Source organism: Mesoplodon mirus (genome assembly GCF_964341445.2).
Source record: "Mesoplodon mirus genome assembly, chromosome: 5".
Lineage (NCBI taxonomy): Eukaryota > Metazoa > Chordata > Mammalia > Artiodactyla > Ziphiidae > Mesoplodon > Mesoplodon mirus.
In genome coordinates this window covers 42,576,917-42,591,123 of record NC_138980.1, presented here as the reverse complement: position 1 = coordinate 42,591,123, position 14,207 = coordinate 42,576,917, and the positions used below count along the sequence as shown (strand labels likewise).

General features: G+C 40.6%; 1 protein-coding gene across 1 annotated transcript in view; it reads left to right on the top strand.

The window, feature by feature from the left end:
- Positions 1-3,284: 3,284 nt before the first annotated feature.
- Positions 3,285-14,207, top strand: part of LOC309805307 (uncharacterized protein) — a gene marked incomplete at its 5' end in the record, with an annotated part of 53,083 nt that continues 42,160 nt past the window's right edge. Inside the window, one exon of the mRNA XM_082623238.1 lies at positions 3,285-3,768. Within this exon, the coding sequence (XP_082479364.1) occupies positions 3,285-3,768 (484 nt within the window). The remainder of the gene's footprint in view (positions 3,769-14,207) is intronic.

Sequence of the window (14,207 nt, the reverse complement as noted above, 5' to 3'; positions counted from 1 at the left end):
GGTGTTTTTTTTTTCTGGGTTAATTAATTAATTAATTATTTTTTGGGGGGCTGCATTGGGTCTTTGTTGCTGAATGCGAGCTTTCTCTAGTTGCGGGAAGTGGGGGCTACTCTTTGTTGCGGTGCATGGACTTCTCATTGCGGTGGCTTCTTTTGTGGAGCGTGGGCTCTAGGCCCCCAGGCTTCAGTAGTTGTGGCACGCAGGCTCAGTAGTTGTGGTTCGCGGGCTCTAGAGCGCAGGCTCAGTTGTTGTGGTGCACTGGCTTAGTTGCTCCATTGCATGTGGGATCTTCCCGGACCAGGGCTCGAACCCATGTACCCTGCACTGGCAGGCAGTTTCTTAACCACTGCACCAACAGGGCAGTCCAAAATTTTGGTGTTTATTAATTCACTTATTTTTTCTGTTTCTTTCCATTTTTTCTTTCAGGTATCAGCATGTGTATTTTAAACATCTGTTCAAGAACATTGTCCTGGGGTTCATGGATGTTGTATTCTGTCTTTTTTGTTCTTTTTTGTCTTTGTATTAGATTCTGGTCTAATAAATAAATAGACTTTTTTGTCAGTATAGGCTTTATTAGGAACAGAATATTTGGGGCACCTTTCAAAATTCCATCTTCCTTTTCTCTTTCCCAATTTTGGAGACACTGGCTTGCCCTTTGACCTCAATGCGCTCATGGATCTAAGAAGGGTTGTTCATTTCAAGATCTTTCATTTTCTTCTAGTGACACCGAGAATGACATATTCTAAGTTCCCTAAATTCCAGACTGGAAGTTAGCAGGACACCATCAACATTGGCTGGTTGGGAATAGCTTCCTCCTGAAATTGGAGAATGGAGATTTTATATTCTTTTGGAGGAAAGCACTGCTGACGTTTTTACATATTTTATAATCATGGGCTAATTTACCATCAAGCCGTTGTGGACTTCAGTGAACTTTCAATCTGCAGCTCTTAACCTGTTCCTCAAGTGCAACAAGGACCAGGATGCACCGTTCAGGATTGACTGGAAAGAGATCTTTTGATACGTCATCTCATTAGCTGTTCTAAAAAATGCCTGGAAGCAGCCCCGAGGCACATGAGTTTAGGGATTCTTTCATTCTAAATTGTAATGCCTCTTCCTCATGTCTGAGCTCTAAGTTTCAAATAATATTTTAACCTATCAAATTAGGGGAAAAAGTGAGGAATTGTGTCTGTGACAAATATTACACAAGTTAAAAGCAACACTTCCCCCACAGGAATATTTACATTCAGGCAGCTGCCTCTGATTACATCTAATGGCCTGGAGGACTTTAGGACAGTGTGACCAGCTGGGCTTTGTTACAAGTTTGATTTCTACAGGCCTCCTGGACTCTCATGTTGGGTAATGGGACTAGAAGAAAAAGCTTCCAGTTCTTCACTGTGTTTTTATTTATTGAAACCTCATGCAGATTTGACCCTTTGCCTCATGGAGTGCTGTGAATGGTGGGGTGATAAGGAAGAGGATGAAAGAATCTTTCTCACAAGGAGTTAGTGGTCTTAAAATGATAATATTTGTTTCATTCCTATAACATTACCCAACCATTTCTCAACATGCCGTGCACCATGCTGTTAGAGAGAAATGAGATGTAATGTGAGTACAGTAAAAATGTGTAAATAATTTGCATGTGTTCATGATGTCATTAAACTTAACAAAGGAGTGGGACTTCCCTGTTGGTCCAGTGGTTAGGACTTTGCGCTTCCACTGCAGGGGGCCCAGGTTTGATCCCTGGTCGGGGAACCAAGATCCTGTATGCCGCACAGCATGGTGGAAAAAAAAACCCAAAAAACTTATGAAGGAGTAAGTATGGACAGAGAGTAAGCTTTTGATGATCATAGTTAGATAAAAGTCATAGATAAATGTTTGGAGAAGACAGACTCATACATAACCCTCCTATAGATGGAGTATAGATGTCTAGTGCTGTCATTGTCATGCATCTGACTGTACATTTATTTGGGATATTTTTAGGACTCAGTAGCTTTTGAGGATGTGGCTGTGAACTTCACCCTGGAAGAGTGGGCTTTACTGGATCCTTCACAGAAGAAACTACAGAGATGTGATGCAGGAAATCTTCTGGAACCTCGCCTCAGTAGGTAAGGACGACAACATTCCTTCTCTTTGTCAGTTTGAGAATGAGTTTTCTCACCCACCGATGTTCCAAGATGTGGAACGTGGAAGAGGAAGAATGTTGGTAAGTAAACTAGACATGGTCACAGCTCTAGGCATGGACCTAGACTCTAATAGTTTTTCTGTAACTTTTAATACTTTGGAATTATTTTTCTGGGTCTACATTTTAGGAAAAACATGGGAAGATCATGTCACTGAAGATCAGTACAAAAACCAGGAGAGAAAACTAAGTTGAGTTGCACTCACAATGAGAAGCAGTATCTCATGTGAGCATCCTAGTATGTTATGAAATTTTAAAAAGAAGTAAACACAGAAACTAACACACCATTGTAAAGCAATACTCCAATAAAGATGTTAAATAAATAAATAAATAAATAGAAGCAAACAACAAATAATCCCTGCTTTAAATGTATTTATTAGAAAATTTTCAAAAACAAAAACAAAAGAAAGAAAAATTTCCCCCAAAATACTGTCTGAAATGTGACATAGTTGTTCAGTGTTTGCAAAATATTTCTCTTGGAAACAGTATTAGTAAACCCTACATATGAATGTTACTGTTTAAATAGTCTCAAGGGTGAAGTCCTCTTGCAGAGCATTCAATATATTCAATTTCAAACAATTCAGGCGAGGGAGAAACTCTACACTATCTCTATAAATCATAATAAATATAATAAGTGTAAAATCATTAATAAAGAAATAACAGTGTGCTTCTCATTATTTACAGAAGTCATATGATTGAGGCACTCTGTGAAAATAAAGAGGGTAGTCCATGTGGAGAAAACTTCAGAAATAAGAAAACTTATTCCAAATCTCAGTCTGAACAAGAAAACTACTGGAGTAAAACCACATGAATGCGGTGCATGTGAAAAAATCTTTACATGTCATTCATCCCTTAATAGACATATGAGATGTCACACTGAACACAAACCATATGAGTATTAGAAATATGGAGAGAAGACGTATAAATGTAAGGCATGTGGGAAAGCCTTTAGTTATCTGCAGTGTTTTAAAAAACATGAAAAATCACAATGGAGAGAAAATGTATAAATGTAAAGACTGTGGGAAAGCTTTTATTATGTGTCTCAAAACCCTTCAAAGACACGTGATAACGCATACTGGAGATGCTCCTTATAAATGTAAGGAACATGGTAAAGCCCTCAGTTGTTCCAGTTACACTTCGAGTGCATGAAAGAACTCATACTGAAGAGAAACCCTATCAGTGTAAACACTCTGGAAGAGCCTATAGATATCAAACACATGACAGAACTGGCACAGTAGAGCAGTTCTATGAATGTAAGCAATGTGGTAAGGCTTATATTTCCCTTCGAGGTTTAAAAATACATGAAAGAAATCACACTGGAGAGAAACCCTACGAATGTAACAAATGTGGTAAAGCTTTCAATTCTCATCTAGGTTTCAAAATACATGAAAGAAATCACAGTGGTGAGAAACCATACGAATGTAAAAAATGTACCAAAGCATTCAGCTGCCCCAGTTCTCTTCAAAGACATGGAAGAATTCATACTGGAGAGAAACCCTATCAATGTAAGGCATGTGGGAAAGCCTACAGATGCCAGAGTTCCTTACATATACACAAGAGGACTCACAAAGGAGAGAAACCCTATGAATGTAAGCAGTGTGGGAAAGCCTTTCTTTCTCTTTCTAGCTTCTGAGCACACATGATCATTCACACTGGAGATGGACCTTATAAATGTAAGGAATATGAGAAAACATTCTTTTCTCCCAGTTCATTTCAAATACATGAAAGGAGACACACTGGACAGAAACCCTATGAATGTAAAATATGTGGTAAAGGCCTCAGTTGTTCCAGTTATGTGCAAGTACATGAAAGAATTCATTCTGGAGAGAAACCCTTTATTTTATTTATTTTTTTAAAACATTTTTATTCTTTTATTTTTGGCTGCATTGGGTCTTTGTTGCTGCGCATGGGCTTTCCCTAGTTGTGGCGAGCGGGGGCTACTCTTCGTTGCAGTGTGTGGGTTTCTCATTGCAGTGGCTTCTCTTGTGGAGCATGGGCTCTAGGTGTGTGGGCTTCAGTAGTTGTGGCTCGTGGGCTCTAGAGTGCAGGTTCAGTAGCTGTGTCACATGGGCTTAGTTGCTCCGCTCCGCAGTAGGTGGGATCTTCCTGGACCAAGGCTCAAACCTGTGTCCCCTGCATTGGCAGGTGGATTCTTAACCACTGTGCCACCAGGGAAGTCCTGAAAGAAACCCTTTAAATGTGATAAATGTGGAAAAGCCTTCATTTATCACACAAACTTTCAAAGACATATGATACTGCACACTGGAGAGAAACCATACAGATGTGAAGAATGTGGGAAAGACTTTAGTCGTCCCAGTTCATCCCAAAGGCATGAAAGGAGTCACTGGATACTCTTGAATGTAAACAACGTGGGAAAGACTTCATTTGACCCCATCCCTACATGTTAAAACTCTCATGGAAAAGAAAAAGAAATGTGGGTAACATTAGAAAACTTGCTGGAAATTAATCTATGTATAAAGCATAAGAAAAATTTCAATATGAAAGAATTATAAAAATTTAAATATGTTTGCTAAGCTTCTTTCTTAAAGGACATCATTGGACTGTGGATTTTTACCAATTATTGCTTTTATTATTTTTATTTTTATTGTATAGTTGCTGTACAATATTATGTTATAGGCGTACAATATAGTTATTCACAATTCTTAAAGGTTATACTCCATTTGTAGTTATTATAAAATATTGACTGTATTCCTTGTTTGTACCATATATCCTTGTAGCTTATTTTATACCTGCCTACCAATTACTTTTAGAAACGGTGATTGAGGTGAGGTAATTCTGTGAGTTGCCTTTCAATAGTAATACATAAGATTAATAGGTAGTTCTTTTTTGTTAAATGAGTTAATGATATTTTCTCTTTGTATTTTGAAGCCTCTTGAACTGATGGGTAAATTGAAGTGTATTTCCAATATGCAGTTAGGTTTAATTTTTTAATAACATTTTATTTGTTCTGTGTTAAGTGGCCACTGAAAAATGACAGTGTGGTATTTGTTGGGATTTTCCTACTGGCCTTGTGAAAGTTCCTTGATGTCTCTAGTTTATTAGGTATAGTCTACCCTTCTTACTGAAAAGCTCCTTTTTTAGGGTGACAGGTATAAGCATCTTTTTCCATTTTCCATACTAGTAAACAGTTGAATAAATATTTATGTGTGCCTCATTTATGAAAGAATATAGTTTCCTGTAAATTATTATTTTCATATTTGGGCCTTTGCTTTATATCTTTCCTTCTGACTATAATTTGGTGAATAGACTTTGAATTAAGAAGAGTGGCCTGTGGGAATTCCCTGGTGCTCCAATGGTTAGGACTCGGCGCTTTCACCGAGTGAACCCAGGCATGGTCCTGGGTTCAATCCCTGGTCAGGGAATTGAGATCCTACAAGCCGTGCAGCATGGCAAAGAAAAAAAAGAAGAGGGCCTGTGATGGGACAAAGAATCTGGAGTTGGAGATATCCAGAGTAATTTAAGGAACTAGATTTTCCAGAATCCATCCTCTTAATGGTTCCTTGTCAGAATTTCCCAATAGCCTTGCATGAGATTTGGAAGGCAGAAGCAAAGAAGGCATTACTCAGACTTTGTATCCAGCAGAGGGAGAGAGATATATAGGAGCTTTGAGAAAGCAGTCTTCTAGCCCATTTTCCAGATTCTTTTTCCTTCCAGTGAAGAGTGTACTCAAAACAATGACCAGCTATTTCATTTCCATTTTCTTAGAGGTATAGCTTTCCCCTGATGTCTTCACTAGTTCCACCTCAAAGATTCATGAGAGTTTGGATTTTTTTTGTAAGGCCTTATGTATCCACCAGGAAACTAATTCAGGCTTTCATGGTTGGGAGTATCTGCCCTGTCCTCTAGACTATATCTGTGGAAAGTCTAACTTGTATAGGAAACACCTTATGTTGTTAACAGTGCTAGTGAGTATGTTTTCCTGATTCACCATGACATTCACAATGGTGCAGCCAAAAAGAGCGACATGGGAGTTTGTTTCTCCGCTGCATTGTGCAGTGGCTGCCTTGACTCAGTCCTTCAGTGTGAGAATAAGCATCTTCCTCATATGGAGAAGACTGGGTGTTTTCTGTTACTTATAGCTAAATATAATCCCTCAATATGTTTTCAGTTGTGTTTGATTGTATGTGATTAAGAGTATGTACATTTTTTTGTCGAACAAATGCCAAACATATGTAAAATGAGATATATTAACAAATCCTCTCAGGAAATGAAACTTTTCTAAGCCACAGTATGCTAACAAATTTTCATTTCCTGAGAGGATATATTAATATATCTCATTTTAATTATAGGTTTTCAAATGATCTTTGCAGTTTTCTTCATTTAATCATTATACATTGAGTCAATATTATTGTTTACATATAAGTTCAGGTATTTTTTTCCCTCGGGCAAATTTTATTTTTTATTCTTTTATAGTTAATTTTATCATGAAACTAATTTCTCATTCATTCTTAATACCAAAAACATAGATCATGGTTTTTTTTGGTGTCATCCTTCCATTGATCCTCAGGATCATACTTAAAGTCAAAGAGGTGGGTGTAATGAATTCTAATAAGCAGAATGACCACAAGTACACATGACTGTGGGGTGTAACATAAAAGGTTGCTAGGACTTTTGAAGGATTTTGGCTCATATTGGATGATTCGATTGCTATTCAAGGTACCAAGATGTTTTTGTGTATTGAGTGCTATGAGGAGGTAAACTTATTTTGTCATTGGTAATCGTAAACCTTTCTAGAACACAAAAACAATGTTGTGGAACTAAACTTAATTCATGAGAAGCCCTAATTAATCATATTAGTAAGAAGAGGGATATATTAGTCATTTCTATAATTTGGAATTGTCACTTTTATCATTTTTAGAGACATGGTTACAAAACACCCTTATTCTTGTCTTGATTTGTCATGGTCACTGTGTACCTATCTCTTCAACAGGATAAGACTGGACCTGGCAGTGAATGCAGGCCAACTCCTGGTCCTATGGAACAGCTTCTGCCTTTCCTACTTGTTATCTAAATATTGATGTGTTTCCCACAGTGTATTACACACCATTTACTATAAAGCACCTCAGTTAAAACACATGAATTCTCTTCTTAGTATACCACATAATATTTTTAATATCTCCTTTATGACTCAACTAAGACCTATAAGTTTAGTTAAATTGTGAGAGAACATAAACCTAGCAAGTGAGAAAGACAGGACCTCTGTTCCAATCACATCTTTCTTTCTCAGAGAGTGTACTCTTTTTTTATTTTCCTATACTAAGGAAATTTTACTTTTTGAATTTATTTTATTGAAGTATAGTTAATTTACAATGTGTTAATTCCTGCTGTACTGGAAAGTTATTCGCATATATACATATATATGTATACACACACAGCCATTCTTTTTCATATTCTTTTCCATTATAGTTTATCACAGGTTATTGAATATAGTTCCCTGTGCTATACAGTAGGTCCTTGTTGTTTATCTATTCTATATATAATAGTTGGCATCTGCTAATCCCAAACTCCAATCCTGCCCTTCTCACTGACCCCCTCCCCCTTGGCAACCACAAGCCTGTTCTCTGTATCTGTGAGTCTGTTTCTGTTTCGTAGACAAGTGCATTTGTCATATTTTAGATTCTACATATAAGTGATATCATATGGTATTTTTCTTTCAGAGACTATACTTTTTTTTTTTTTTTTCTTTTTCTTTTTTTTGCGGTATGCGGGCCTCTCACTGTTGTGGCCTCTCCCGTTGCGGAGCACAGGCTCCGGATGCGCAGGCCCAGCGGCCATGGCTCACGGGCCCAGCCGCTCCGCGGCATATGGGATCCTCCCAGACCGGGGCACGAACCCGTATCCCCTGCATCGGCAGGCGGACTCTCAACCACTGCGCCACCAGGGAGGCCCCAGAGACTATACTTTTGATGCTAATGTTTCAACATCCCTCATTGCCATGCAGTTTAGAGTCAAGGTACCTCATTTAGCACAGGTAATCAAGGCACTGTATGATTTGGTTAAAGCTGTGTGAGACAAACAACTTCTTGCGGTCCTGTTGCTTATATTTTTGTGGAAAAGAGAGATGGTTAACAAATGGTAAAGCTTTGGTTTATAAGATGGAAATAAGGGCTTTGAAGGAAAGTGAAAAATGACATGTGATATAAAAGGCTGAGGTGTATACGTATCTCTTCTATCCTGGTAGGATGCTCAGTGAATGAAGATGTCATTACTAATCACTTATGTTTCTGCCGTGTAATACACATTAAACACTCTTCAGGAACTGCTTGAGTGTGGAAGTAGAGGGGGCAACATAAAACATCCTGCTTTCCTTGACTAACATAAAGATTCCCCATAAAGATAAAGATATGGATGTGGTTCATTTTCATTTTTGCAGTCATTACAAATTTTGTTTGTATAATATGTGGTCATGAGTGTGGACATTGTTATCTGGGACTGAAGACTTCCTGTTGATTTGGGCACAGATATTTCCACCATTCAGTCTAGGTTAGGGTTAGGGTTAGGGTTGTGTTTAATATCATTTGAGAGGATTTTCTTTTTTTTTTTTTTTTGCGTTGCGGAGCACAGGCTCCCGACGCACAGGCTCAGCAGCCATGGCTCATGGGCCCAGCCGCTCTGTGGCATGTGGGGTCCTCCCGGACCGGGACACGAACCCGTGTCCCCTGCATCCGCAGGCGGACTCTCAACCACTGCGCCACCAGGGAAGCCCTGAGAGGATTTTAATTTTTATATAAATATTCAAAATATTGTACTATTTGGCACTTTCATTTTACTGCTGTACAGACTAACACAGTGTATACCCCATTAAGCTGTGGAGTTCTTCTCAATTGGAGAAAGAGTTATATTTATCTACACCATTGTAGCCCATCCTGAGTTTATTCTATGAGTAGGTTTCCACTGTACTTCTCAGTGGAAACACCAAAAAGAGCTGTGCTTCTTTAGAGGAAATCATTCAAGGTATAATTGAAATGACCTGCAGAGAGAGAGAGCATATCATTTTAAGTAATACCCTAAATGAGTCTAAAAGGAGAAGTGGGAAATTTTCAATGTCTTTCCCTTGCACGGGTGGCTCGGGTTCTTTTGTTTCAGTGATCCACAATCCATAGCCTGTTTTGCTGTTCACAGGTGGGAAACAACAGTAACAGCTTCGAGGTTTAAAACAGTGAAGGAAATTCAATCTTTTCCTTTTTTAAAAAAAAATGTTACCTTATGTATTGAAGAGGTTTCATTAAAATGGGTACCACAAGAGTGTTCTTTTTGGGGTGATGGATATTTTCCATCTTTTGATGACAGTATTACTATACATTTGTGAAAACTCAACAAGTATACTTAAAATTATATAACAAACGTTTTCATATGCTAGGAGAATGTTGAACTCTCCTGAACTTTGATTATGTGTTCAACTCTTTTTTTCCACCACTGTGGGATCTTTCTTAGGAAGCATTGAAGGACATGGGCCACAAGAGGCCTTTCTTACAACCCTGTCTTAATTGAAAAAACACCCTCTAGGGCTACACCTGCTGTCGCCTCATGCATATAACTAGGAGTGAAGTGGGAGGGTTCCCAGATCTCTTTTGAGTTTAAATTGGGTTCCTCGGACAGATCTATTGAAATACTGTGGTTCTGAAACATAAAGGTGTATCCCAAGTGGGATCTTCCTGGGGACATCCTCATTTGTGTGCATCAGCATCATTTCCTTCATGGCCATCCATAGACCATTTCCCCTGCTCAAGCCTACTCTGTGCTTACTTACGTGGAAACATCTTTAGAAATTCACACACGTCTCACTCTGGAATATTCTTCTGAGGCAACACCAGGGAGCTGTGAGTTGCAAGGGTGACAGAAGCAATTGGCAGAACCCATGTCACAGGCACATTCCATCAGCCACTGAGACCACAGGCATCACATGTTTATCAGATCTGCTTGCTTACTTATTCGTTCAACACTAAAAAGTAACTGGCCTCAAAGTGGGAAACAAGTAGCTGTAGTATTTTTCGAAATAACACTCAACATTATCTCCCCACATTGCTTTATTATAGAGGCTTTAGCAGCCTACTATTATGCATCCAAGAGTCTTTAAACCATCCATGGTGGACATAAGTTACCTAAGGCATTCTTATGCCAGAAACTATTCTTAGCTGTTACTGCACACAAATACAGACCCCACTGCTGGCAGCTGAGAGTCTTTGTGTAATGGAGGACCTCCCAGGGCCTGAGCTGATGATCCCTTAAAGTCAGCTTCCCATTTGGCATTGGGTCATAAATTCAGGGCCCCTCAGGCTTTCTAACCAGAGGCCTTCTCTTTGAACATAATTGGTATTTACAGAATAGAGCCAAACATGGTGCTGCTGGCATATCCCATCCAGAGGAGGAAGTGTGTTGCCCTGTTCTCTGATGGATGCCATCTGTTTTGAAGTAGGTCACTTCTTTTCTAGACACATTGGCCATTTGGGGAGTCACTTGGGATCACATTAGTGACCAGGTAGTTCACATACTTTATATAGAGTGTACCGTCACCACACCTGACGGGGGCCACTGCAGAGATGCTGCATTTTGTCTCTAGGTCAAACAGGCCATCAGAGATGGAAGATTGGACCCAAGCATCAGATGGATTAGTCAAACTCCAGGCAGTCATGCTAGCAGTAGAGAATTCCCTTGCCAAGAATCAAACTCATCTGCACATTGTTACAGATCCTTTGGCCATTGCCACCTGTTTGATTACACCAATAACAACTCCTTATCCAAGGTTTCCCCCTTTGGCATAAAGAACTCTGAGATTAACTTGCCTCACAAAATCCATGTACAAATCAGTGCCATCCTTACGCTTCACATATTAAACCCTAATCTGCAGAGGCTCATTTCACTGTTCAGGGTAATAAATTTACTCAACTTTAAGACCACATACTTGTGCCTGAGCTCTAATGGTATTAAATTTGACCTGTGAGTAAATGGTAATCTATAACCATTTAGTGGCCTCTAATCTTTTTTTTTTTTCGGCTGCATTGCACAGCATGCGAGATCTTAGTTCCCCAACCAGGAATCGAACCCATGGCCCCTGCAGTGGAAGTGCAGAGTCTTAACCACTGGATCACCAGGGAAGTCCCAAGTGGCCTCTAATCTAAAGGTTAGGCAAGCCTCCCTGGTGGCGCAGTGGTTGAGAGTCCGCCTGCCGATGCAGGGGACGCGGGTTCATGCCCCAGTCTGGGAGGATCCCACATGCCGCGGAGCGGCTGGGCCCCGTGAGCCATGGCCGCTGAGCCTGCGTGTCCGGAGCCTGTGCTCCGCAACGGGAGAGGCCACAACAGTGAGAGGCCCGTTTAACGCAAAAAATAAATAAATAAATAAATAAATAAATAAAATAAAATAAAATAAAGGTTAGGCAAAATTCAAGGGACTTCCCTCCTCTACCACAGCTAACTTAATGACTGACCAATGCACCTGAGGTGAAAAAACATACCACTGGTAATATAACTGATGGACTTACTTTACAGAGGAAGGAAGGGGTCCCTACAGCTTTTGACAAACAGACTTTATAAGGCCCCTCATGCTCTCTGTTGGCTACTTGTTATGTTCTCACCATGGCCCAAGACACAAGGAGCCACCAAGACACACTAGAAATTATTGATATTATCAACTGAATTCTGGGACTACACAACACTGGGCTCTTGAAAAAGGCATTCAGAGGACCTCTCATAATGACCTCAGGTTTTAACACTCATAGTGGCCTAATGGCTTACTTATACCTTGCTTTCTTCTTTTTCTTTTTTCTTTTTTCTTTTTTTTTTTTTTTTGCCACACTGCAGCATGTGGGATCTTAGTTCCCCGACCAGGGATGGAACCCGTGCCCCCTGCAGTGGAAGCATGGAGTCCTAACCACTGGACCACCATGAAGTCCCACCTTTCTTTCTTTCTTTTTTAATTTTTGGCTGCATTGGGTCTTCTTTGCCGCGTGTGGGCTTTCTCTAGTTGCGGCGAGCAGGGGCTACTCTTTGTTGCAGTGCACGGGCTTCTCATTGCAGTGGCTCTCTTGTTGCAGAGCACAGGCTCTAGGCATGTGGGATCAGTAATTGTGGCACACGGGCTCAGTAGTTGTGGCTCGTGGGCTCTAGAGCGCAGGCTCAGTAGTTGTGGTGCATGAGCTTAGTTGCTCCGCAGCATGTGGGATCTTCCTGGACCAGGGCTTGAACCCATGTCCCCTGCGTTGGCAGGCGGATTCTTAACCACTGTGCCACCAGGGAAGCCCCCACCTTGCTTTCCTATAGATAGGTCTTCCTCCTGTTGGAGCCATTAATTAGATTCAATCACCAGTCTTTGGAGCCTATTACTTTGTTCTGGTCATGAGGCTTACGGGCACCTTATAAGTAGAATCCCTTCTATACTAGACATTTCTGTCAGAATGGTCATCTCTGCAGGTCTTTGGTTTATTGTCATAGTGCACTCTGGACACCACTGTTATATCCAACTCCCTGGTCCCCCTCCTACCATCACCCGTAGTCTGTGCAACCTGTGTGTCAATATTTCATTTTGGGCACCCTCCTTCAAAACCCTCCTGGCCCACCCAACACAAATGTGCTGTTTTTCTACCATTTGCACTCACATGCTCATTATCATAGGAGACACAGACACCGAACTGTGCACACATGATGTCATTCAACAAGCACATCATTAATGCCAATCATGAAGTGTCCAAGACACTCAAAATACATGTAGCAGACAGCTAATGTCTTAGATGTTTTCCATGAAGAACAACTCCCTGACAGCCATGGTAGCTGATGTCCACATGGCTTTGAACTATTTATTAGCCAGCCAGGAAGAGTTCTGTTCCTGTAAAAGAGCTGTTTGCTGCATGTGGGTAGGCTACACTGTCAAGGTGCCACCTATTACATGACAAATGAGACAACAAATTAAAAAATGAAATTTTGAAAATATATGAACATAATTCTGGGGTCATACTGACACATCCCTGTATCTCTACTACACCCTGCGATGACTAGATTCAATTTTTTTTTTTGAGGCTTCGTCATCCTTTTTTTTTTTTTTCTAGCCACGCCACACGGCTTGTGGGATCTTAGTTCCCCAACCAGGAATCAAACCCAGGCTCTCAGCAGTGAGAGCACAGAGACCTAACCACTGGACCGCCAGGGAATTCCCAGGCTTTGTCCTCTTAATTGTAATATGTACTTGTGCCTTACACATGGCTTTTCAATTAATATTCTAATTTATTTAAGTGAGATGTTTCATCATTCAGTCAGTAAACCTCAGGAGTAGACTTTAATAAAAGACATTGGCCTCAATATCTAATATTGGAGTCTTAATTGCTTCAGATACCTGCTCACCCTGCCTGGCTCACAGTGAGTTAAATATTTACAGAGGTTGACACAGGAGCCTTTTATTTTTGTGGCAGCAGGTAGGAGGGCCAAACACTGAAAACCTGCAGCTTCTACCCCTACATGCATTAAAGGGCCAGCCCATTCTCCTTTGCACAAGCCATCTGAACCCACTTACCCTTGCCCTACTCTCCTTTGAAAGTACTCGAGTAATAAACGTTTTTCTGTTTTCTGATGAATGTGACAATGTTACTATGGACAACAGATCCCAGTTCAGGTTGGGTGTTAATCCTGCCCCCAACTACTGCAGTGGTAACACAGAAAGTAACCAATGGATAATGTCTTTTGGGTGACAAACAGGTGTTCAGTGTAGGGAATTTTTATAAGATGAGGAGAGAGGGCTTCCCTGGTGGCGCAGTGGTTGAGAGTCTGCCTGCCAATGCAGGGGACACAGGTTCGTGCCCCGGTCTGGGAAGATCCCACATGCCACGGAGCGGCTGGGCCCGTGAGCCATGGCCGCTGAGCCTGCGCGTCCGGAGCCTGTGCTCCGCAACGGGAGAGGCCACAACAGTGAGAGGCCCGCGTACCGCAAAAAAAAAAAAAAAAAAAAAAAAGATGAGGAGAGAAACCCAAATAGAAAGATCCCAGTGATAATGTTTTATCATTGGTCACAAAAGAAAAAC